This window comes from Sinohyriopsis cumingii, chromosome 3, assembly GCF_028554795.1.
Source record: "Sinohyriopsis cumingii isolate HCF-2022 chromosome 3, ASM2855479v2, whole genome shotgun sequence".
Lineage (NCBI taxonomy): Eukaryota > Metazoa > Mollusca > Bivalvia > Unionida > Unionidae > Sinohyriopsis > Sinohyriopsis cumingii.
The window spans coordinates 87,926,880-87,952,938 of NC_142963.1; the positions used below are offsets into that span (position 1 = coordinate 87,926,880).

Sequence of the window (26,059 nt, forward strand, 5' to 3'; positions counted from 1 at the left end):
ATAGACTGTAAGATTGGAAGACTTCTCTTGTATCATGGACTATAAAATTATAAGGCTTCTCTAGTATCATGGACTGTAAGATTATAAGGCTTCTCTAGTATCATGGAATATAAGATTATAAGGCTTCTTGATTATCATGGACTATAAGATTATAAAGTTTCTCTAGTATCATAGACTGTAAGATTGGAAGACTTCTCTTGTATCATGGACTATAAAATTATAAGGCTTCTCTGGTATCATGGACTGAAAGATTATAAGGCTTCTCTAGTATCATTAACTATAAGATTGGAAGACTTCTCTAGTATCATGGACTATAAGATTATAAGGCTTCTCTAGTATCATGGACTATAAGATTATAAGGCTTCTCTAGTATCATGGACTATAAGATTATAAGGCTTCTCTAGTATCATGGACTATAAGATTATAAGACTTCTTGATTATCATGGACTATAAGGTTATAAAGTTTCTCTAGTATCATAGACTGTAAGATTGGAAGACTTCTCTTGTAACATGGACTATAAAATTATAAGGCTTCTCTAGTATCATGGACTGTAAGATTATAAGGCTTCTCTAGTATCATGGAATATAAGATTATAAGACTTCTTGATTATCATGGACTATAAGGTTATAAAGTTTCTCTAGTATCATAGACTGTAAGATTGGAAGACTTCTCTTGTATCATGGACTATAAAATTATAAGGCTTCTCTAGTATCATGGACTGTAAGATTATAAGGCTTCTCTAGTATCATGGAATATAAGATTATAAGGCTTCTTGATTATCATGGACTATAAGATTATAAAGTTTCTCTAGTATCATAGACTGTAAGATTGGAAGACTTCTCTTGTATCATGGACTATAAAATTATAAGGCTTCTCTGGTATCATGGACTGAAAGATTATAAGGCTTCTCTAGTATCATTAACTATAAGATTGGAAGACTTCTCTAGTATCATGGACTATAAGATTATAAGGCTTCTCTAGTATCATGGACTATAAGATTATAAGGCTTCTTTAGTATCATGGACTATAAGATTATAAGGCTTCTCTAGTATCATGGACTATAAGATTATAAAGCTTCTCTTGTATCATGGAATATAAGATTGGAAGGCTTCTCTAGTATCATGGACTATAAGATTATAATGCTTCTCTAGTATCATGGACTATAAGATTATAAGGCTTCTCTAGTATCATGGACTATAAGATTATAAGGCTTCTCTAGTATCATGGACTATAAGATTATAAAGCTTCTCTAGTATCATGGAATATAAGATTGGAAGGCTTCTCTAGTATCATGGAATATAAAATTATAAGGCTTCTCTAGTATCGTGGACTATATGTTTATAAGGCTTCTCTCATGTCATGGACTATAAGATTATAATGCTTCTAGTATCATGGACTATAAGATTATAAGGCTTCTCTGGTGTCATGGACTATAAGATTATAAAGCTTCTCTAGTATCATGGAATATAAGATTGGAAGGCTTCTCTAGTATCATGGACTATAAGATTATAAAGTTTCTCTAGTATCATAGACTGTAAGATTGGAAGACTTCTCTTGTATCATGGACTATAAAATTATAAGGCTTCTCTAGTATCATGGACTGTAAGATTATAAGGCTTCTCTAGTATCATGGAATATAAGATTATAAGGCTTCTTGATTATCATGGACTATAAGATTATAAAGTTTCTCTAGTATCATAGACTGTAAGATTGGAAGACTTCTCTTGTATCATGGACTATAAAATTATAAGGCTTCTCTGGTATCATGGACTGAAAGATTATAAGGCTTCTCTAGTATCATTAACTATAAGATTGGAAGACTTCTCTAGTATCATGGACTATAAGATTATAAGGCTTCTCTAGTATCATGGACTATAAGATTATAAAGCTTCTCTAGTATCATGGACTATAAGATTATAAGGCTTCTCTAGTATCATGGAATATAAGATTATAAAGCTTCTCTTGTATCATGGACTATAAGATTGGAAGGCTTCTCTAGTATCATGGACTATAAGATTATAAGGCTTCTCTAGTATCATGGACTATAAGATTATAAAGCTTCTCTAGTATTATGGACTATAAGATTATAAGGCTTCTCTAGTATCATGGACTATAAGATTATAAAGCTTCTCTAGTATCATGGACTAAAAGGTTGGAAGGCTTCTCTTGTATCATGGAATATAAGATTATAAGGCTTCTTGAGTATCACGGAATATGAGATTGGAAGGCTTCTCTTGTATCATGGACTGTAAGATTATAAGGCTTCTCTAGTATCATGGACTATAAGATTATAAAGCTTCTCTAGTATCATGGACTGTAAGATTGGAAGGCTTCTCTAGTATCATGGACTATAAAATTATAAGGCTTCTCTAGTATCGTGGACTATATGTTTATAAGGCTTCTCTCATGTCATGGACTATAAGTTTATAAGGCTTCTTTTGTATAATGGACTATAAGATTGGAAGGCTTCTCTAGTATCAAAGACTAAAAGGTTATAAGGCTTCTCTAGTATCATGGACTATATGATAGGAAGGCTTCTCTAGGATCATGGACTATATGGACTATAAGATTGGAAGGCTTCTCTAGTGTCTTGGACTATAAGATTATATGGCTTCTCTCATATCATGGACTATAAGATTAGAAGGCTTCTCTAGTATCTTGCAATATAAGATTGTAAAGCTTCTCTAGTATCATGGACTGTATGATAGGAAGGTTTCTCTAGTATCTTGCAATATAAGATTGTAAAGCTTCTCTAGTATCATGGAATATAAGATTGTAAAGTTTCTGTAGTATCTTGGCTTCTTTTGTATTTTGGATTTTAAGGCTGTGTGGCATCTCTTGTTTAATACTGTCAATAAAGTACATGAGTTGCAATTTTCAATAGGTTTTCTTTACCCACAAGCAAATTAGAGAATATCCAGTTCAAGTTCCAGTATTTTTGGATTAAACACCTTTAAAAATAGTAATTGTAAAAAATATAATTAATGATCAAATATCCATGAATATTGAATTAACTGTTTCATTATAATAGGGTATTATTCAGGAAATTTTCTTTCTTTTCTTTTTCCCAATCGTTAGGTAGTTTTGTATGTTACATTTTCTCCAAGCTATTGAGCTATTTAAGACCAAAGTCTTCTCAGACATTTGTTGCTGGAACACAGAGTGACAGGAACAGCCAAGAGAAGAATGACATGGACAACCAACATGTTGAGGGCAAGGAGGATGAAAAAGATCAACTATCAGCTTTATGGAGCCAGTTCTTCAAAGAAGACTTAGAGATGTTGATTGTGAAAAATAAAAACGATGATGAGACCCTATTTTGTGATACAGGTATGAAATAATTAAAACTTGTTTAAATGCCATTAAAATAGTGGGATAAAGGTTAATTTACCAAACATTTGTCAGACTTAGACATAAGTTCCACTCTTCTCAGATTTATATTTGTTCACTGGCAAACCATTGAGTTTGCAGTATCTCATTATTTTAATAATTAGAAAAATACTACAAATATGCAAATGGTCTGTCATGATAGACTACTTGGTGTTCTGGTAGATAATAACCTATCATGGACTGAATATATCAAACATATCAGTAAAAAAGTCAATTCAAGTTTATGGCTTCTCAGTAGGATAAGATATTTTCTCCCTGAAAGGCACAGAAAACGATTTTATAACAGTTACATACAACCCTATTTGGACTACTGTAGTACAGTATGGGGTAATTCAAATGATAAAAACATAGCAAAGCTGGCACATCTTCAAAAAAGAGTATTTGGGCTAATATCAATCCAGAAAGAAAGGAAGGAAAGTTTAGCTGGTAGGTTAAAAATATTACCTATTAAAGACTGAATCTGTTTGAGAAAAGCCCAATTAATATACAGGATATCTCATAATAGTGCTCCTGAATATTTACAATCACTATTCCAGTATAGGCTACCTGGTAATACTCCCCACCTGCGATCCATGTCTACCAAACAGTATAAAATTCCCAAACCAAATAAGGAGTTATTTAAAAAAAAGTTTCCAATACTCTGGAACTCTGCTCTGGAATAGTATTCCAGTTGAGATTAGAAATGCCCACTCTATTTCTTTCTTCCAAACCCAGTATATCTAGTGGCTTCACAGATGCAGCTTAAATAAATTCCTTTGTATGAGGGCCTCAAGGTAGATTAGTTTTTAGCTAATCGTGTTACCCTCTTTAAATAAGGTCATTATTATTATTATTATTATTATTATTATAGAATAACAGACAAACACAAGGAGAAAATTCAGTATAATATGTTTTTGAGTAATCTTTTTGTACTTAAAAGATAGACTTTTGTTTTCTTTTAACCATATAGTTCATCGGCTCACAAATTGAAAAGTGTTTAATTGTGATCTAATTGATAAGAAAAAGAAATCAATTAAGAAAGGAAGAACATTAGATATTTGATGTAGCCTGTACTTATAAATCCTAATCTACATTTGATGTCGGTTCTGTTTATCCATTTTCGGTTTTAATTTTTTTGAAAATTTCATTCTTAAATAGCAGTTATCATCTGGATGGAAAAGATTTTTTTGTTTTATGCATAAAGCAGTACATAATGTTCAAATTTCAGGTGTTTATACAAAGAATCGGAACTTCCGCTTATATCTATCAAGCAAGTTGAAGAAAAACAATCCTCTTGTGGTTTCCTTGGAGAATACCTACCAAAGTCATGTAGGACTAAACCAGAGTCAGCTGGAAACAGTTTTCCTGGACTCACTTGTAGCAAATGTCGAGTGAGTACCCAAGTATGCTTACCAGTATTTCTGATTACATTCATTTAATCTCCAAAACTTTTCTTCTTCAAATACATTACCCAGTCAGAATATGTTAGAAGAACATCCACTAGCTCACAAATCCATCCCTTTTTCAAAAAAATTTGTAACACATATTTTGGCTTGTTTTAACACCAAAACAACCAGTTTCTGCTTTCACTAGTGCCTGGTTAGCATGCATTTACAAGAGACCTCAAAAATACTTTTCACTTTTGTGCCTTTACACAAGACTGAGCAATACATCAGACTTTTTTCATCAAAGGGAAGTATACTTCATCAGTTTTCTTTCTACATCTCGCTGTGTCATTATCATACAAATATTTTGCACTTCTTGTGAATGCAACTAGTCTCACAGATTTGAGTGAATTGCTATGAAACTTGCTGAATTTTATGGTCATATATTATTGCTGAGTTGATTTGAGGCCCAGTGTAACATTGGACCTATTTGTGAATGCAACTAGTTTCACAGATTTTGCTATTAAGTGCCACACTGCAGACATAGTATAAATGACTAAAATTGTTAAAGCTATGTTAAAAATATTTTTAAAAAACACTAACACACACATATCTCTGCAACTGATGAGTGCTTCTGTAAAGTTGACAGCATCCTAACAAGACTTTTTTCTGGATTTTGACATATTAAGGAAAATAGCCCTATAAAGGGTTCTTACGGTCTTTGACAGTTTGGGAAAAATGAGGTAGAATTTTCAAGGTCTTGAAAATTTGGGAAAATCAAACAGATTACCCTGAGGTCTTTAAAAGTATTTAAGAATTGAAATAAACTCAGTTCTAATTTCTTTTCATAATCACAAATAAAATTGTCCAAGTTTGTTAGATTCGGATATAGTTGAGTTTTCCTGGTTTCTTTCTTTTGGTTATTATAGTTTGAATTTCATCATTAAACAATACTGTAGTATTTTGCACTCGTTTTCTCATATAACATCACTTGCATACAAAATGTAGCAAAAATAGATCTTACAAATCTGCATTTGTTGTCTTTGAAAGTTTGTATGAACCCTACTATAATAACCATAAGTACTGGTCAAATTCAAGGTTAGAGAACTTGAAGTAAACATGCCCCCCTCCCATCAGTGCTCTGTGCATGCTGCAGTGAGTGAACAGAAGTCAGTATTTTTAACTCATCAAGATTGAGACTATATAACCCCCAGGCAATGCTGCACATATATAATACAAAGGTATTTTCTTTCACACAATCCCAGGACTTTGAGTAAGACAAAACAACACAGCAAAAGACATGTTCTCTGAAAATGATAATGGAGAGAAAGTTGTTTTCCTGATACCAATATTTACCATAGGATTGAATTTTTCTTCTGTACACCCAGGCATGCAGATTATAAATTTAATTATGTTTATTTAGATTATGTTTAAATGGGCCTTTGTGGTAGAGTTTTGAGATTCTCCAACACACATTATTAGTCATAATACAAATGATTAAATTGCCACTATGTATTCACACTCCAGTAATAAGTTTTTTAAAAATCTTTAGTTTCTGTTTCCTTGTGAGTTACCAGCCCCCCCCCCCCCGGTCTCTGTCTGTAACTTAGACAAGGAATGGAGGATTGGGACAATTTTGGCTCTTTGAATGGAGTTGACAGGCTAATGGAGATAGATAGAAAGGTAACATGACAAGGAAAGCCAAAAAGTGGCTGTCTTAGAGAGGTTGCATTGTTCAGAGTTGATCATTATCACTGGAAACTGAAATGTTTATACCTTGAAAATATCTTTTCATGGGTTCAGCACCATTTTTCAACACATTATTGGCTATACATAGCAGCAAGTATATTTTTATGGAAGAAGAGCCCAGGAAAACTTGGGAAGAACCATTGACCCACCGGAAGGTACTGGCAAGCTTTCTCACACCCATATTAGTCAAACCAAAATTCAGACCTATGTGGACAGAGGTAAGATGTCCATAATCTGTAAATACAAGTGGCTTTGACCACTTAGCCATCCAGGACCACCACCTTGAAAATAAAAGTAGTGTAATATCTATTCCAGCTACACAGACAGAATGAAGGTGCTTACATTTACTTCAGATGATTCTTCAGCCAACAGACTAAGTATGCCTAAACATTCCAACCAGAGCAGCAAGTCCACAGGTAGAGATGTAAATTCTGTCTCTTAAAAATACAGCATATAAGCTGCACATTTCTCATAATTTAAAATTTGTCCACAAATTCTTCATCAAGATTACAAGGTAGCTAATGGCATTGCTTTTACTTTAGTTGATTTGTAAGATCTGACCTAATAGTATTTCCTAAATGCATTTGATTCTATCATATGCCTTTTAACCTAATGAAATGCTAAAATGATTTCTTTTTATCCAGGGTCTTAAATTTTTCAAACAAAATGTATTTGATACTCTGCCTATTGTTGCATATCAGCAGTAATGTCTCTTTCAACAATATATTAGGGCAGTAAGCAAGGATCTCAGTAACCTTTATTTTATTTTTCAGAAACACTCCACCAAACGTTATTTTTCAACATTTTTTCTTCATTTTTTTCATAACCCCTATTATTAAAGTTATATTCCAACTTGAACTGCAAATCCACCAGTTTATTTTTTTAAAAATCTACAAACATACATAAGTGATAAATTATTGTCCATTATTGAAACAACTTGCGTGCATGTTAGTTCAGAACCACATGTAATGGAAGCAAAAAGTAAGACCACAAAAATTGTGTAGTAGAGGAAAAATGTCCCATTTTTGTAGGTGAGCAAACAACAAATAGGAAATGGCTGCAGCATCATAAACTGTGGTCATGTGTTCACAGCTGCCAACCCTCACGATTTTGGCATGAATTTCATAACGTTTTCAGAGATTCACGAACTCACAACACATGCAAAAAAAAATCATGAATTCCCCAATTCTCAATTATTTTAAATCTTTAATAAAATAACCAATTTCCCGTTAAGCGCTAGTTATGACATCGGCAGTTGCCAAATCAGTCTGGTACTGCTGGTCACAATATTAGTGGAACTATAGCTGATTGGTACAGTTGGCCCGGTAGCAAGCATTTTAGCGTATTTTAATCTTTATGTATTAAAGTAGATTTACAAATGCGTTTGACAGAAACTGGAGCCTAACCGGAATTTTGCTCCAGCACACACCGCAAACACTGATTTGAATTACCATTCAGCATCACATCTTGAAAATGTCTTCAGCAACAAGGAAAAAGAAATGTATTGCACAAAAAGTGAAGTTTAGTTTCGAATATACCAAAAATTAGCCATGCATTCAGCCATCAAACACCGAAATACATCATGCTTTTTGCATGCTGTGTGCCACAAATTTTAGCATTGGGCATGGTGGCAGAGACAATGTGAGGAAGCACATTGGTAGCAAAAAGCACGTAGAGATTGGGAAAATTAAGAACTCACAGCAGATTTCAGCTGTGGAATATTTACAGCCATCAATGGAAGACCTGCAAGCTACCAATGCCGAAGCATTGTTTTTGAGTTTTCTTGTTGAACACAATCCACCTATATCAGCTGGAGACCGTGCTAAACATTTGTTCTGACAAATATTCCCATACTCGAAGATTGCTTCACGAATTCATATAAAAATTCACTAATTTTTATCCCTATTTTCACTAATTGTGAGCATGGAGGGTTGGCAGCTATATATGTTTCATAAGTGTATTGAATTAAAAAATGAAACCTACTTAAAACTTACACAGGTTTTCACTAGCAGTTTGCAAAAGTTTCAATCATTAATATTTTTAAACAGAATTTGTATCCAGTTTTCTGTGGGCATGAATATTGTTTTCCCTTAAATTTTTAAAAATTAATTAGTAAAAATAAAAAGTAAATTTCAAATTTACATTATTCTTCATTTAGTTTTTATGTGTTTTTCACTTTCATCATGAAATCTTTAGGTATAAATTTGTACCAAACTACTGGCTAAATCATCAAAGCAACTGTCTTAATGTGTTTAGAACTGAGCATAATGTGAAAACAGTGAGAGGCAGCATAGTTAGCTGTAGTAACAATTGCATAGCACTTTGATAATCAGCAATTAAAGACTGCTCCCTAGCCTAATAATAAATTAGCAAAATAAAATTTTATTTCTTTTTCCTTAAAACATTTGGGTCAGCAATTAATCTTGCTTCACTTTGATTTTCTAATAAATTATGAATACAAGCATCAGCATCACTTCATAATGTAAATTTTGGGTTTTTCCTAATTTCTATTGATTCTTATGGCACGATGATTATTACATATTACAATGTATTCGATCAAATAGGCATCCATAACAAAATAGGGTTGGTGGTGTATTCTTGAATACTAACATAATTGTAGTATTATAGAATGAATTTACCTGTATTATATCAGGGATTATGTTATACTGCATCACTTTATAGGGAGGGACAGCTGTTAATTTTACAGTATTTGTGTGTAACATCCACCTAGCTGCAAACTGTAGGCTTAGATTTGCAATGTTTGGGTATATTTTTAGAGCCAATCATGTCTCCAGCTAGGCGTAAGCAAGCAATCAAAGGTTCTATTTCACAATTTATCCAGCAGAATGCACCATAGCTGATGTTGATGCAATGTTCTATTAGCAGAATTAGAAAAGAAGAACACAGGGAAGTAACTGGGAGATTATTAGAAGCCATCTGGAACACTTATCCAGAAAATGAACATCATGGAGAAGATCCAGAAATACAATCTCCAGCTTTTTGGACATTGTTTTTGAAAAATTAAAAGTGAATAGGACTTGATAAAATAGAAATAGAAAACAGAAATGCCATTGACAGAAAACAAAAATGGATTAATAAAAAAAACAAGCTTATATGGCTGTTCCCTATTTTATATATCCACAACAATTTAATTCTTTACCATCTACCATTACCAAACATTACAAAGAGCCTGCATTTGAGGCAAGGATGAGGCCTATAAATTTAAGAACCAAAAGGTCAAAGGTTAAGGTCAGGTCAAAGGTTAAGGTCAGTGGCTGAAGGAAGAGAAATGGTTTCCATACAATTACTATAGGTCTACATCACAGACCTGGACAAAACTCTGTGGATGGTTTGCACTTTGGACAGGGAAGAACACTGATTTGAGGATCAAAAGATCAACAGTCAAAGTTATTGACTTAAAAAAGAAAAATGGTTTCCTTGAGAATAGATTTAGTGCGACATCACAGACAAAGATTAAATTCTGCAGATGTTTCACACTTAGAGTAAGAAAGAAGCCTATTGATTTTGGGGTGAAAAGGTCAAAGGCCATCATCACTGTTGCTGAAAAATGAAAAATGGTTTCAGTACAGATATTTTAGTTCTCGACAAAGTACCTTTATGAAAATTTGTGGATTGCTTATAGGTTGTTACCAAGGATCAAGGTCATGGTGACTGAAGAAAAATTATTTGCAAGATAACTTTAGTTTGAGACCACATGCCTTGACCAAAGTTTGTGGAAGGCTTGCACTTAAGGAAGAAGCTTATTGATTTTGCGATCAAATGGCCAGTGGTCAAGGTCTTTGTGGGAAGAAAAATATAAGCTTCGTACAATAACATTTGTTCTAGAATAAGTCTCTTGATCAATCCTTGGATAGCCAGCACTTAAGGTAGGGAAAAAAGCCCTGTTAATTTTGGGATTTAAAGTTAATGTCATAGTCTGGTAAGAAAATGTATGCAGTCTGTTTAGTTTAAGGTCGCATATTTTAACGAAAGATCAAGGTTATTGAGAACCATTGGTCAATAATTTTTGGTTACTTTGTGATACTTGTAATTGGAGTATCCCTGACAGGTGGTATCACTTTCATGTAGTAAGCATTTTCTGTATTAGTCCATACGTCCTTCTTTGTGTAACTGTTTTTGTTATATTCCAATCAAATGACACAGTGACTGTAGTTCAAATTTTCTTTATAGAAATAGTTTCTACTATGGTCCCTCAATACAGTTCCATTTAAGGAAGCAGTAGAAGTGTGTGGTCATCTTATACTAAGGTACATTACATGAAAAAAATGGAATTAACAAAATAGAATAAACTTACCTGTATTATATCAGGGATTATGTTATACTGCAGCACTTTATAGGGAGGGACAGCTGTTAATTTTACAGTATTTGTGTGTAACATCCACCTAGTTGCAAACTGTAGACTTAGATTTGCAAACACATCATACACTGACAGGTCAGGTGTACAATGTATGCTGGAAATCATTAGCAAAAAAGACACTGACCATCAGGTGCATTATGCAGTGGCAGATCTGGATGTACACTGCTCTCAGGTGGCCACAAATACTTAACATGTAAATGTGACAATTTTGATTTACTTACAGAAGTCATAGATGGATACCAAAAATCACCCTATCCTGAGGTTGATAACTTCATCATGAGTTTGATCACCTACAATGGAGCAGATGGCATTATTCGACACTGGACATACTTCCAAAAGGGGGAACTTCTTATATATGAGATTGTCAGATACAGGTACTGCGAAAATATTGGACGGCAGCACAAGAGTAACAATATCATGTAAGGAATTTTTAGTCCACACATTTTGATACATGTAGTATATGCATCCTGTGTAATACAGATCTTTAAAAATAAAACTACTGAACATTTTTCATCAATTTAATTTATATAGCATGACCTTTATTTTGTTGAAAGTGTGATTTTTTTTTTACATTGTAAACTTTAGGAGACAATTAGAGTCACTTCATACAGATGAACGTATATAGATGGGCACAATTTTAACATATAGCACTGTATGTTGGGTACAGTATGTACATTGGGACCAGTACATACATGTAGCATAGTATGTAAATGTAGCATAGAAATGATAACTATTATTTTGAGAACTATTATCAAGAATGATACGATTCATGAAACCATATTTTTAAATTGATGAACATGGTTATTTGAGTAATGTTAGAAACATGAAGTAAAGCAAATACATAGCAGAACGGAGATGTTAGGAAAGCAATGAACTACATTGCAGGGTTGTAAGTGACAAAAGCTCATGAAAATCTGTCTTACCCAAACATAATACACCATCCACTATCACACAAATCCAGCCCTCTCAAGTATTAAAATGTCATTTCATTGTCAAGTGGAAGTTAGGTGACCGACGTGGGTGCCTTGTATACCTAGCACTGAAATTGGTGAACAGTATTGCACTATACAGTACTGGACTTCTGGAAATATCATTGACCAGCAGTAGATGGGTCTATCACCAGTCCCAGTTCTTTTGAAACCTGGTACTGACCACACCAATGCCTAATTCCAGAATGCTCAGTACTTGTCAGAGACCATCAAAGATTTGCAAAGTAAACACCAGGAGATAACCATGTCCCAACATTGTCAGACACCCAGCATTGTTCACCATCCCATGTAACCTTCTTCACCAGTTCATTTGTCACCAGCTCTTCCATGTTTAGAGATTTGTGTTCACCGTCAGTTCTGGAACCCACAATGTCCAGAGAGCATTCAGCAATCCATACATGAATCATAGAGGTTTTCTTGCTTTTGCCTCCAAAGTTTTGCTTTCATCCACCTGTTCCTTCAATGGTCACTTATTAGACTTGAGTTTGGTAAAGTCATTAATATACTACATTGTCTCAAGAGGCAGCTCATGACCTTTTTTTGTCACATTGGTGACTTGCATCATATTTCAACTTAACTTTCTACAAGACCCATACACCTGTCTTTCACACTAGTTTTCTAGCTATCATTGGTGACATTGCAGTCCTGGGAATGTGAAAACCGCCCTCTGTTCAGCTGGTTCAGAATGTTGTAGATTTAGGTTCCATTCTCAGCTTTGTTTTAATGGCTATTTTTTAGCAGTTTGAACATGGTCAAGACTCTTCCATCAAGAACCCAACTGATCATGCTTGGGAGTCAGTCTCTCATATGATGCATGTGCAAAACAGTGCAGCATAAAACACCCCTGGGTAAACTATCTCCAAAGCTCTTTCCCACATGTGTGATGAGATTGAATGCAATGTTCCCAACCGTCATCTCTCCAGTTCCAGATGTAAAAACCTAGGCAGTAAATACTTTTGATGAACTGTAGTATAGGTTACTGCATTTGTATGTGAAAATATGAACAAGTTTTTCAGATAGATATCCTGCACTCCCAAGGTCATGCAGTACATCCATCTGACAAAACGAGTTCATATTTTCACATACAAATGCAGTAACCTTTCAATTATATGCTCATTTTCTTATTCTACCTAACGCTTAATAATATAAACAAAAATACACTACAAGAAACAAAGTAACTGAATTTATGCTGTATTCCAAACTAAATACACAAGCGCAGATTCATGAGTACACAACAACAATATTATTGCGCACATAACTCTACCCAGCTAAGTCTGAACTTAGTCGTGCACTCAACATCACTTTTGAAAGAAATTGTTGTTTTTGTCTACTTATAATTGAAATTTAGAGTCATATTGTGAATGAATGTGCATTGCAACAACTTCTCTGTTTGGTCTGGAATGGATAGATTTTGGTATTTTTGTTGATTCTACTAAATTTTGTGATAATGGACTGGATTTATCTGTGTCAGTTGTACATTAAGTAACATCTGATTTGAGCATGTGTGTTTCTGTTCTGACATTGATTGTTTGGAATTATAATGTGGGGAAAAATGAATTCTTTCAATGGTAAATATCAAAGTATAGAATGTTATTTCATTTTGAGTGCAGTAAGGAGGATTTTATTGCACTTGGAATGTAATTGAAATTACAGTACAATTTTTAAATGTGTAATCAAGCTTTAGAACCCATGACAGCTCATGTAATTCAGATTTGCAGAACTAAAAAAGTACATTTTGAGGAAATTCAGGATGTAAAACTTTAAGTATATTTTTTGCAATTCTTATTACCAGCTAAAGAAGACAGTTTATACCTTGTCATGTGCATGCTATTTGTAGGGACCCCAGCAATTTTATGAGCTGTCTGGCATCTATCACTAGCTAAATCTGAAATATTCTACCAAAAAAGTCAGCTTGGTATGTGGCAGACCAGGAAACATCTGCTTTAGTTCATTCAGAAATGAATTTAATCAACCAAAACGTAAAGCATCTACTGCATGAGTGTACATGATTTGTTTACATAGTAGTTCCCAATACACTATACTACTATTGGGTGCATGTGCATGCAATATGAAGTTGTTCAATATCGTAAAATATTACATGATTCCGACAATGTAAAGTTGACTGAGACAAAAATGATAGTCATGGTGCATATATTTATCCCCCAATACATCTGGTCCCAGTCTTGCAAAAATCTAAGAAATCATTGCTATCCCATCCTAATTGCTTCTCTCAACTAGATAAAATTATCAATCATAATCGATTGAACTTTAAAGATGTTTCAAGAAAAATTTCCCTCCCTGCTCAAATACCTGAATGCAGATGTTCCACTGAAAACTAGAGTTATTGAACCAGCACATGTAATTCTTGGAACAAGCCCTTAAAAAAAAAAAACATTTCTCAGAACAAGTAGACAAAATCATTTGGGTAAAATGACTCACCACTTTTAAAATCATGAGTGATAGTGAATAGTCTTCCATTTGTGCTTGGGGAAATACATCTTTCCATTTACAGCCTCAGTACCTTGGTTAGCTAACTTCCTCCTCTAGCCCTTCAAGTAGAAGAAATTAGCCACCATCACTTTAGAAGGTTACCCTTTCATAATGTCAGACATAGTTTAGCATTTAGCATCATAGTAGTTGGCAGGGCCCCGAGTGGTCTAAAGTGCTCTCCATTACTGATCACTGCCATTTCACCTCTGTCTGCGTGGGTTCAAGTCTCAGATTCAGCTAATGTGGGTATGTGAGAAAGCTTGCCAGTAGCTTCTCGCGGGTCGGTGGTTCTTTCCGGGGTTTTCCCAGGTTCTTCCTCCACCATTAATACTGGCCGCCATGTATAGCCTATCATGTGCTGAAAAATTGTGTTAAACCCTACAACAACAACAACAACAACAGTAGTAGTTGGCAGGGAACTTCAGCATGTCTCAACCTGAATAAAGCACCTTTCAAAACAATGTCTGGAGTTTCTTTGACTCTACCTAGCTACAAAACCTTTTTACTAGTCATTCTTCAACTAAGCAGGCAAGATCAGTGTGATACATGCCTTTTTCTGTGGACTAAAATTTGGTCAAGATAGTTCAGTATCACTTATGATATCCCCTTTATTCAGTGTCAAGAACAGGTTTCTGCTCATGGGGAATCAGTCCATTGTTTTGAACCTCTTATCGTCCTTGGCTCCTTCACTCCAGGGTTCTGTTAGGGCTCAGAATTGAAATAAACCGATCAAAAGAGGGAGATCACATTTATTCTTATGAATAAAAAGGAAGCAACAATATTTCAGCTTGTACTGGATATGTTGGGTTATCTATTCTGTTTATAAGGAACTAAACTTGGACCAGATGAATTTCAGCACAGATCATCTCACAAGGTTAGAGAAGTCGCCACTTGCATAACATTTTGGTTAAGTTCCTTGCTAACTGACATCATCCAAGCTGTGAGATGGAGGTCAGGTTTAACATTCTCTAGCTTTTACTTTAGAGTCCTTCCCTACCAAAAGGCATAGTTAAACCTTGTGGGTCACACATCAGCAGTACAACAGGCTACTTTCCAAGGTTATGCAGTGCTTCACAGAGATATAAGTTGCTCTGCTTCCAATGGATTTCTTCAATCTGCATTCACATAACATTGTGCTGACCTCTCACATGACATTTAGAGTTGCTACATGTACATTATGGGACCAGAGACAGGGCCATCAGCTCTGGGCAAGAGGATTTAACTCCTTGCTTATTCTCCTAATGTTTTTATGATCCTTATTCTCCTAATGTATTATGAATAGGAAATGTTTTTTTTAAAAACCCAACTATTTTTCAAGTAAATGCCTTTCTTCAGTAACAATTACCAAATCATAATGCCATCCCAAGCCCTCCCTGCAGCTAAATCCTTGCTGGAGCTTGCAAATCCATTGCAGTAGTAGCTAGCAAATTGATGGGATTAGGTTTTAACCTGACATCCATCTTGGCTAGCAAATTAAATTTTAGCACTTTCACTGCTAAAACATTCCCTGGAGAGCTGGATTTGTGTGGTAGTGGATGTACTCCTTACATAATTTAATCAGGTAACTTTAATCCAAGAAACACTTAACAACACAGATTGGTATAATGTCTGAGCTGGGTCAAATTTTGGTGAACTAGCACCATTTGACTGCTGCATGTCTTATAGGAGCTGATTCAGACATGTGTCAGTTATTGATTGAGCTCTTTTTATTTAAGAATTGATCAGTTAATTTTACTGGTTTTCATTACTTTACTTTAAAGAGCATGTGTCAGAGAATAGAAATTCCATATCAAATTCAAAAACAAATAATTGGTCTTTTTCTAATGAGAAAGAATATGTGAATGAAATGGATTTTAATTTGGAAATTCGCAAAAATGATGTCATATTCACCTGAAGAAATTTAAATAAACACAACAGCATTAAACAGATTGGTACATTTCTTCATGAAATTGACATTTTTTACCCAACTAAAATGTCACTTTAGTATTGTAACATATTAATGCATTGGTATATTTTATGGGTGTTAACAGTGATTAATATTTGTCTCATTAAAGAAATATGCACATATTTAATCTGTTAGATTTCAGATGATTTTATTATAGGATATAAAAGCAGTGGAGGAAATAAAACATGAAACTCAATGATTAAATAATTTAATCATTAGATTTAGACCAGCTATTAGACTAAATGAATAAAACAATGTTTGTGAATGACGAGACTTGTGTATTGTACGATAAGATGATGGCACAAAATAATAAATGAAACAATCTATGCAATACCCGACTCTTGCACACATGCTACACACATTCACAAAAAAAGAAATATCTATATATATCTAATGATAATGACAAGGATTGAGATGATGATGACACAGTGTTGAAATTACCAATGATAATGATGAGGACGGTTCGTATAACCGATATGCTATATAAAGTGAAACAAAACAAAATATCATAGTTCTGACTCACGCTGGGTACACTCTGGTTCAACTTCCCACTTTGAATGGAAACAAAAGCACAAAATATCACAGCTCCACTTTGGCTCAACTTCCTAGATTCATACTGGCTCAACTTCACCCTCCACCAGTTTCAGTCTGGCTCAACTACACCCTCCACCAGTTTCAGTCTGGTGCAACAATACCTCCCACCAGTTTCAGTTTTGTGCAACAACGCTTCCCACCAGTTCCAGTCTGGTTACCTACACTTCGCCCTCCACCAGTTTCAGCTACAAATAGATGGTAACTGGTAGCATATTAATACGAAATACGCTATCACTTACTCAGAATACATGTATATGAAATGAATAAATATCCACTCAACAAATGCCTTAGTCCATTACATTATATCAATGTCCCTAATGGTTTATACAAACAAAAAAAATATATTAAACCCGCACTCTATGTGTGACTTTCTACTATGAGTCCTACACGTGAAAAGGAATAAATTCTAACAGTGAATTGTCTGTTAAACATTATTTTATCTATCAAAGCTTTATCAAATTTACTATAATAATAAAATAAGTATGTCACGAACACACTAAAAAGCATAAATGTACAAGGGAATCAAAATTATTTTAACAGTTGTCACTTACCCCCATGGCTGTAGTTTTGTGGTTCCAAACCGACACTTCGTGACAAGATCCAAGCGATGATGTACCGCTTGTAGTAAAACCTTCCTATTTATACTATATATAAAAAAAACAAAGCGTTCAAGACCCAGGGATCGTCCTGGGCTTTGCCAATGTCGCAAATTGCGATTTTTTTTTCCTTATTGGCGACAAAAATATCCCATCTGGAGATTTTTTTTACGACAGACTTTTTGGTTATTTAATTTGTACATACAATCATGGATTTGGACTGGATAAATTAAAAGGGAGAATGAAAGGAAGCCACAAACTTGACTAAGCAATGCATTGGAATCAATCTGTTACACAAACGATCCTTTGTTCGTATTGACAACCCCATCTTTACAGTGCATTGTTACATCATAATCTGCTTATGCTGACATCTGGGCTGAGTACTGTATGCTGTGATACAGTCAATCATGCTACCGAACTATACCTACAACTGACCGACTTCTGAAGACGCGAATAGAACAGATACAATTAATTGAATGGCTAATCCTTCTGGGTTTTTTTTGTTGTTTTTTTTTTTACATATACCAATACAATAGTTTTGCTGAACCTTCATAGAAAACTGATAACCTTTGAAGTACCGACTACTGTGTATAAATACAAAGCAAATGGAAAAAATCTCAATCACAATTATATCTGTCACCAGTACAGCATTTTACTCATTGATCTTTTCCTTTTGCCATCAATCCGTGTTACCGCTGCAGAGACTTAAACTCCGCAACAAGAAATAGCACAAAAAAAACAGTTTTGCATAATTAATAATAATTATTTATTTCGCAAAATACAGGAGTGAAAGAATCCCTAAATTGGGTGTGAATTTATGCTTATATATACGGTCCAATATTGCCAGGTGTTGACTCATGTAAGTTTCATTCGTGGGAATGGAGATCCTATTTTGCTTGTCGAGAAAATTCATACGGCATTCAGTGATCATTCTTGGGATTTAGGAAGCAGTTCACTACCAGCTTTGTGAAGCTAGCCATGGCTGCTGACAGACTACTGGTGTCACCTGTCAGCACTGTAGACTGTGAACGTGGATTCAGTAAGATGAACCTCATAAAAACTGACATCAGAAATAAACTCTGCATCTCATCTCTCGAGAATTTAATGAGAATCAGCATGTACAGATGTGAAAAATTAGACTTTGAAACTACACTCAACAAGTGGGCAGCCCTAAAATCGCGATGGATCTTCATGTAACACTTTGTAACATTTTGTTAATGCTTGTTGTAATTAGAGTATTAACTAACCCATCTTTTGTAATTTTCATTGCCTGTTACATTAATAGACTAAATTAACACTTGAAAAAATGTACACTACTTGTTCTGGCGACACTTTTTGAAAATTGGCGACAAAATATTGAGGTTGGTGATTTTTTTGGCAACAGCTTTTTAAAAGCCAGGACCATCCCTGAAGACCCAAGATTAAAGTACTCATGCATGTTGAGAAACATGGGCATCACGCTACAAGCAACCTACAGTGAGATGTACTCATTCAGTAACTATATGTCAAGGTTATAAAACAAGCTACTCTAGTTAACTCTGTAAACGTCGACAAAATCAAATACACATTGTTATCGTTTAATGCAAAACCAAATTATTTTCTTGCCTTATTCCATGACAGATTAAATGATTGAATCATTCAATTTAGACCAGCTATTAGATTTGTTCATTTTATGATTGAATCATTAGAATTAGACCAGCTGTTAGACTTGTTGATTAAATAATTGAAGCCATTAGATTTAGACCAGCTATTAGACTTGTTCATTAAATGATTGAATCATTAGATTTAGACCAGCTATTAGACTTGTTCATTAAATGGTAGAAGCTATTAGATTTTGACCAACTATTATACTTGTTGATTAAATAGATTGAAGTTATTAGAATTGAGCCAGCTATTAGGCTTGTCGATTAAATTATTGAAGTCATTAGATTTAGAACGTTTGACTTGTTGATTAAATGATTGAAGCCCTTATGATTAGAACAACTGTTAGACCAGTTCATTAAGTGATTGAAGCCATTAGATTAGACTAACTGTTAGACTTGTTGATTATTTGGCCTACTCATTAACATTTTGAAAATACTAAAGAATGTAAAGTTAGAGAGTGGTGAGTTTAGAATAATGGCAAATGTTATCAATAGATAATTGATTCTACACTTTTCTCACTTCAGGTATGTTGTTGACCTCCAAAATGGAATGTATTACCAGAAATGTCATGACCCAGACTGTCAGATGAAGAATTTCAAATCTAAAAGTATGAGTAGAAAAAAAAAGATTTTTCTCCTATATAAATACTGTTCATTGAAATATATGAAGTATTTACGTATTCAATTTTATTAACATACTTGGGAATCTCCATTTTTAGCTGTTTAGCTCATCATTGATCAGGAGAGCTTATTGGATGGTCTGTTGTCCACCATTCTGTTAGAACAACTTTATTGTTCAACTACTCATTCTAAATTGCTTGGAGGATGGTCCTGAAACTTTAAGCATACATTCATACCTTGATGTAATATAGTCATCACAGTGTCATCTTGGGAATTCTGTTATCGCTGCTTCACCTGAATGGTTTGTCAATTCAACATGGATTTTCATAAAAAGACTTGACATCCATTATGGTCAACACAGCAGTTATCATCTAAATCTTGTTATCATTACTTCTTTTTAATGAGTGGTTATATCAACATGGTGTCTTCACTGAAAGACTATCTGATTGGTCCTATAAAAAAAAATGGTGCCAATCTGACCTCCAATATGGCCACTACAATGGCCATATTGAAAATCTTGCCCTCTTTCTCCTCGATGGCTATTCATATTACCATTGCAACAAATGACTTCTTATGGTGTCTGGTTGGTCCTAAATAGAAATGGTACCAATCTAACATCCATTATAGCCACCATGGTGACCATCTTGAAAATCTTGTTTTTGCAATTCCTTTTAAATGGAAAGTCATTATGACATGGGTTTCCACCAGAAGAGTTCTTATGAAATATCCTTAATAAAATTTTTACAAACCAAGTCTGAATATGGCATCATGGTGGCCATCTCGAAAATATTTTTATGTCTGCTTCTTCCAAATGGATTGTCATATCAACATGGGGTTTTCACCAAAAGATTTATTTTGATACCTAGTTGATCCTAAATAAAAATGGTGCCAATTGTATATCCAATATGGCTGCATGTACTGACATGGGGGGTTCACCAAAAGACTTCTAATGATTTATGCTTGCTTCTAATTGATAATAGTGCCAATCTGAAATCCATTATGTCTACCACAATATTGTTCTTGCTGACAAATATCAGATATGGTTTTGACACTTAGCAGTTGAAAGGAAGAAATGTTCTTATCTGAAATTCCTGGAAATTCTTTTCAACCAGTAGAACATCAGTACGTTTATGGGAATCTTTTTTTTTTACAAATGCTATATAGATGATATTAGGACTGTATGTGCTGAAATTCTAAAACACTTATACATTAAGTGAAGTGGGGGTGAATGAGTCCATTTTAACCCATTTTATAATTACATCTGCATTGTTTATGCCTTGTTCCCTATTGAGTAATGGAGATTGTACTCTGTTGAGATAACATTGGAAGTTCTTAAACAGCAGTCTTCCAATACCATGACATTCAGAAGTGTTTCCATTTAGGGATGCATATTTGCTCACTCTCCTCTCTATCTGGATTCATGTCTTGAACACTGTCAGGAATACTACATTTAGTTAAACATCTTTGAATGTTGTAACACACCCCACAGACTTAATCCACACGATGGCATCAAGAATCACAGCATTTTTATATTCAGTAGAGACTCATCCATTTGGAATAGAAAGTGTTGTAGCAATTCCTTCCAACTTTTCATTGTTACAGCCTGAATGATCCCAGCATCACAAGGCTTTATTTTTATGTGCTATTTGGTGGCAAAAACACCAATCTTGCATTGCTGAACTGAGCATCAGGTCTTCACTGCAGTTAATAAATATAAGGAAAATTTTCAGATTTTTTCCTCATAATTTTATTGTTGATTGTTGCCAGCCAGTTATGAAGGGTGACTGAAGTCATCAAAGACCTTCCATTGGATTCGTAGATGACACAAACTGAATAATCTAAATCATCATGGATTACACAACTTGCCTGTAAAGACTGTCAGGGTTTTTGTCAGTGTCGACACCTTCTTTGCTGTCTTTCCCATTTGCAAACATCATTGTTTTGCACTAGTTATCTGTAAGGTAGTCCATTGTAAAAAAAAAAAAAAAAAGGCATAATTCACCGAAGACAAATAGATTAACTCTATAAACAGGATGTTACTGACTGTTATAGCAAAGAGATGACATCTTGGTGTTGGATTATAATCACGCTAACATAAAAAAGCAACAAATGACACAACCCCTTTATTAATGACAGTCATATCTGGAAAACAGTGATCACCTAATAGTATTAAAGACAAAGAACTTATTAACCCCAGGCATTTTAAATTAACTCCAAAGACAAACAGTGTACTCAACTGCCACATTGAAGCCATTTAAAAAGATTTCTTTTTATGACATTATTGATGTTGTGCAGATTTTCACAAAAGATAAACAAAACAAACCTTTAAACTGACTAGGTACATCCATAATTATTCCCTTTGAAGAAAGAAGGGTAATTGCAATGGGTATTCACTTTATTTTGGCACTACAAAATGGTAGTAAGTGACATGTGCCTTTATGTGGTTTACAGTTAGTAACAAATGACACTACCTGCATGACTTGTCAATTTAAAAGACTGGTAGCCAGTTGGTTTTTCTTGGGTTTTTTTTAGAAGACTTTTTAAGCAGTCATGGTTGCAAAGGATTATGTAAAGGTCAGTGGTGTTTGTCTCAGTCTATGTGATATGGTCATTCTTACCAGTATTGTTTTGTATGATCAGCAGTTTGTATTTGTCTCAGCTTTTGCGATGCAGTCATTCATAGCAGTATTAAAAGGCATATTTTGCCTAAAAATTGTTGTTACTATTCATGTTCTGCAGGTGGTCACTCACAACAGTACATTTAAATAATAAAATTGATTTGTGCATTACAGTTGTGGTCAGAAATGACAGGTGGTCATTCATAGCTCAGTCCTCAGGATAGATTTCACTGTTTAATCATGATTAATTTTATTGTCAGAATTATTCTCTTTTGATTGAAAGTTATGACCCTTATTCAAAACTATCATGGATTGCCCATGACATCAATTGTTTCACAGAAGACACAAATTACCATACTTGTGTTTAGTTTTCCTGTCTGATAGATATTACATGTTTAAATTTTTATAAAGACAGTTTTCACTTTCTTCATTCATTTTTTGTTTTGTTTTCCTTCTGTTTAGGTTACCCTATCCCAGAGGCGGCACTGCCAGTGCATTTTTTTGACTCAGAGGTTGAAGACTTTGAATTTGATTTGGAAGATGAAGACCTTTTAAATGCAACTGCTGAGATGGAAAGAAGCTATGTGGAGGAAAAAGCCAGAGGTGATTCTCTTAGTCAGTAGCCACCTTAAGACTTTTCTGTCCCCACTTTTATGGCAAAAGTTGGCATGTGGTATTCTATATAAATACCTATACTGTCTATATATTTATTTGTCTCTATGTCCATCAGTAGCTCATAATTTTATTTCCACTCCATCTAAAGTCATTTTAGATAAATCAACAAAACTGGCAAATACCATTATTAAAGTACATGCTGCTTACTGTATTTAGAGCCCCAGCTTTAACATCAAGGTCATTGGTTTGCATTTTCATTTTTTTTCATCCTCCTGAAACTACGGCTATTTGAGGTAGAGATGAAATTTATTAAAATAGTGCTTCCTTGAATAGATGTTTTGTGTATCACATTATTAGTCATATGTTGAGGGTCATGGTTGACAGTAGAAGCACTGACCTTGTTCTTCGAGTTTTATAGCCCTTTCAGATACAGAGATAAACTTGTTACCTAGTTACATCACTCCCAGGGTTTTGCTTTGAATGTGAAGGTCAGAGGTTTGAAACACATTATGTAGCAGACATAAATTCACTAATCTGCTTCTTGTTTGTTTTCCCCAGATGGACAATGTTACATTACTATCGAAATAGAAGATATAACAATCTTCACAAGTGATACTGTATATGAATAGTTTAATCCTGACCTGATTTGAGAAACAAACACAAAATGTTTGCTTATAGAAGTAAGGATTATGAAAGGTAATTTAATATTTTAAAGTGTAAACTTCCAAGTCAATATTCCATTTGTAATTTGACCTTTTTGCCCCTTTTATAGTTGAATAGTATTGCTTGTAGTGAGAGTAGATGTTCAGATACTATCAGTGGTTTGAGCATTTATGGCAGTGACGTGGATTTTTCCATGACTAATTGAAAAATTAAGTTTTAAGATCCAAAGGATCTCATAAACATGCATGGCAGTAGGTTAAAAATCAAAAGAAGAGACAGAAAAATCAGCCAATAATTCATAAAACTCAAGCTTGAGCATGAGTTTGAGTTTGTTATTTAGTTTCAACCACTCACAAATCACATTACTTTTGAAAGCTCATTTCTAATTGGCTGATGATGCTCAAACTCAGTTTTATGATCTCCAGCTCTTGCCCTAAATTCTACAGACTGTTTGAGTAAGTTCAGGCTCAAAACCAAAAATCAGATTTAATATTTGGTTTTTACTTACATAATTGAAATTTGGCATGCTGGTGGAGATATAAAAGATCCTTTGAATTTGATGATTCTGACTTCATAATCCGAGTTACAGACTGTCACACTTTTTACTCAAACAGTTTCAAGATTATAGAGCAAGATGTATGTGACAGTCGTTCACTAAAATCTATTATTAACATATTTTGAATAGTTTTATCTGATCATAACCTCACCCATAGAGCAGAAAAGAATCATTGTAGATTATACATTTCTATCAGGCTGATTTAATGCATTGCAAATTCATCATTCAGAACATTTGAATAATATTTATGTTAATATATATGATGCAACCTAATGTGTGTAAACAACTAATACACTAATTCATTGTGACCCTGGTATGGCATACTCCATTGTAACACAGATATGAATATAGCACAATCATCATGTGGCTCCCGAAATTTCATGTACATGTATTTTTCTCATCCATGAAAAAATATATTTTTTGTCTTAATAGTACAAAAAATAAAGTGTAAAACGTTTACGTTTTGGGGAAGAGATTGCATATGAATTCTAATCTAAGATGATCTTGGCATGGCTCCTGAAATTTCATTTGCATGTATTTTTCTTGTACATACAAAATGTTTTTTCTTAAAAGTATGAAAAATAATGTGTAAAAGTTTATTTAGGGATCACACCTTTGAAGTGCCATTCATTCTGTAGAAATACTACACAAAAACGAAATCAGTCTCCATGTTTTAAAGTTGTCTTTTAGTGGTGACTTCAATAACACATGCACTCTTTATCAAAGCAAGCAACTACAATCTTCAATAAAAACAACACATTTCATCAGAGGAAGTCAGCACTAAACCTAAATAAAAGCAATGGAATCTGATGGATTGTTACATTTTCCAAAGTGACTGGAAGACGTTTACTTTTTTCATGAAAAACATTTATGCTTATGATCACCAATAGTGGCATAAAGTGCAAATTAAATTTCCAATCTTGTGAAACCATAGATATCTGTCCATCAAGGTAATTGAAGATGTTAAACTTTTTAATTTGTTCACATTTCATTTCTCCTGAGTAGCCCTTGCAAGATGATAGCTGTCTCCAGCTGCAAAAATCTAGGCCCCTGAGTAGCCTTGGCAAGATGGTAGCTGTCTCTAGTTGCAAAATCAAGGCCCCTGAGTAGCCTTGGCAAGATGGTAGCTGTCTCCAGCTGCAAATATCTAGGCCCCTGAGTAGCCTTGGCAAGATGATACTGTCTCCAGCTGCAAAAATCTAGGCCCCTGAATAGCCTTGGCAAGATGATACTGTCTCCAGCTGCAAAAATCTAGGCCCCTGAGTAGCCTTGGCAAGATGATACTGTCTCCAGCTGCAAAACTCTATGCCCCTGACTAGCCTTGGCAAGATGATAGCTGTCTCCAGCTGCAAAACTCTAGGCCCCTGAGTAGCCTTGGCAAGATGGTAGCTGTCTCCAGCTGCAAAAATCTAGGCCTCTGAGTAGCCTTGGCAAGATGATAGCTGTCTCCAGCTGCAAAACTCTAGGCCCCTGAGTGGCATTGGCAAAATGATATTGGCTCCAGCTGCAAAAATCTAGGCCCCTGAATAGCCTTGGCAAGATGATACTGTCTCCAGCTGCAAAAATCTAGGCCCCTGAGTAGCCTTGGCAAGATGATACTGTCTCCAGCTGCAAAAATCTAGGCCCCTGAGTAGCCTTGGCAAGATGATACTGTCTCCAGCTGCAAAAATCTAGGCCCCTGAGTAGCCTTGGCAAGATGATACTGTCTCCAGCTGCAAAAATCTAGGCCCCTGAGTAGCCTTGGCAAGATGATACTGTCTCCAGCTGCAAAAATCTAGCCCCTGAGTAGCCTTGGCAAGATGATAACTGTCTCCAGCTGCAAAAATCTAGGCCTCTGAGTAGCCTTG

At 34.6% G+C, this 26,059-nt stretch overlaps 1 protein-coding gene across 1 annotated transcript in view; it reads left to right on the forward strand.

The window, feature by feature from the left end:
- LOC149803253 (DNA-directed primase/polymerase protein-like) overlaps positions 1-26,059 on the forward strand; it is a 65,617-nt gene that overhangs the window by 32,531 nt on the left and 7,027 nt on the right. Inside the window, exons 8-13 of the mRNA XM_089953907.1 lie at positions 3,080-3,331; positions 4,599-4,761; positions 6,820-6,920; positions 11,106-11,301; positions 19,665-19,747; positions 22,841-22,981. Of these exons, the coding sequence (XP_089810033.1) occupies positions 3,080-3,331; positions 4,599-4,761; positions 6,820-6,920; positions 11,106-11,301; positions 19,665-19,747; positions 22,841-22,981 (936 nt within the window). The remainder of the gene's footprint in view (positions 1-3,079; positions 3,332-4,598; positions 4,762-6,819; positions 6,921-11,105; positions 11,302-19,664; positions 19,748-22,840; positions 22,982-26,059) is intronic.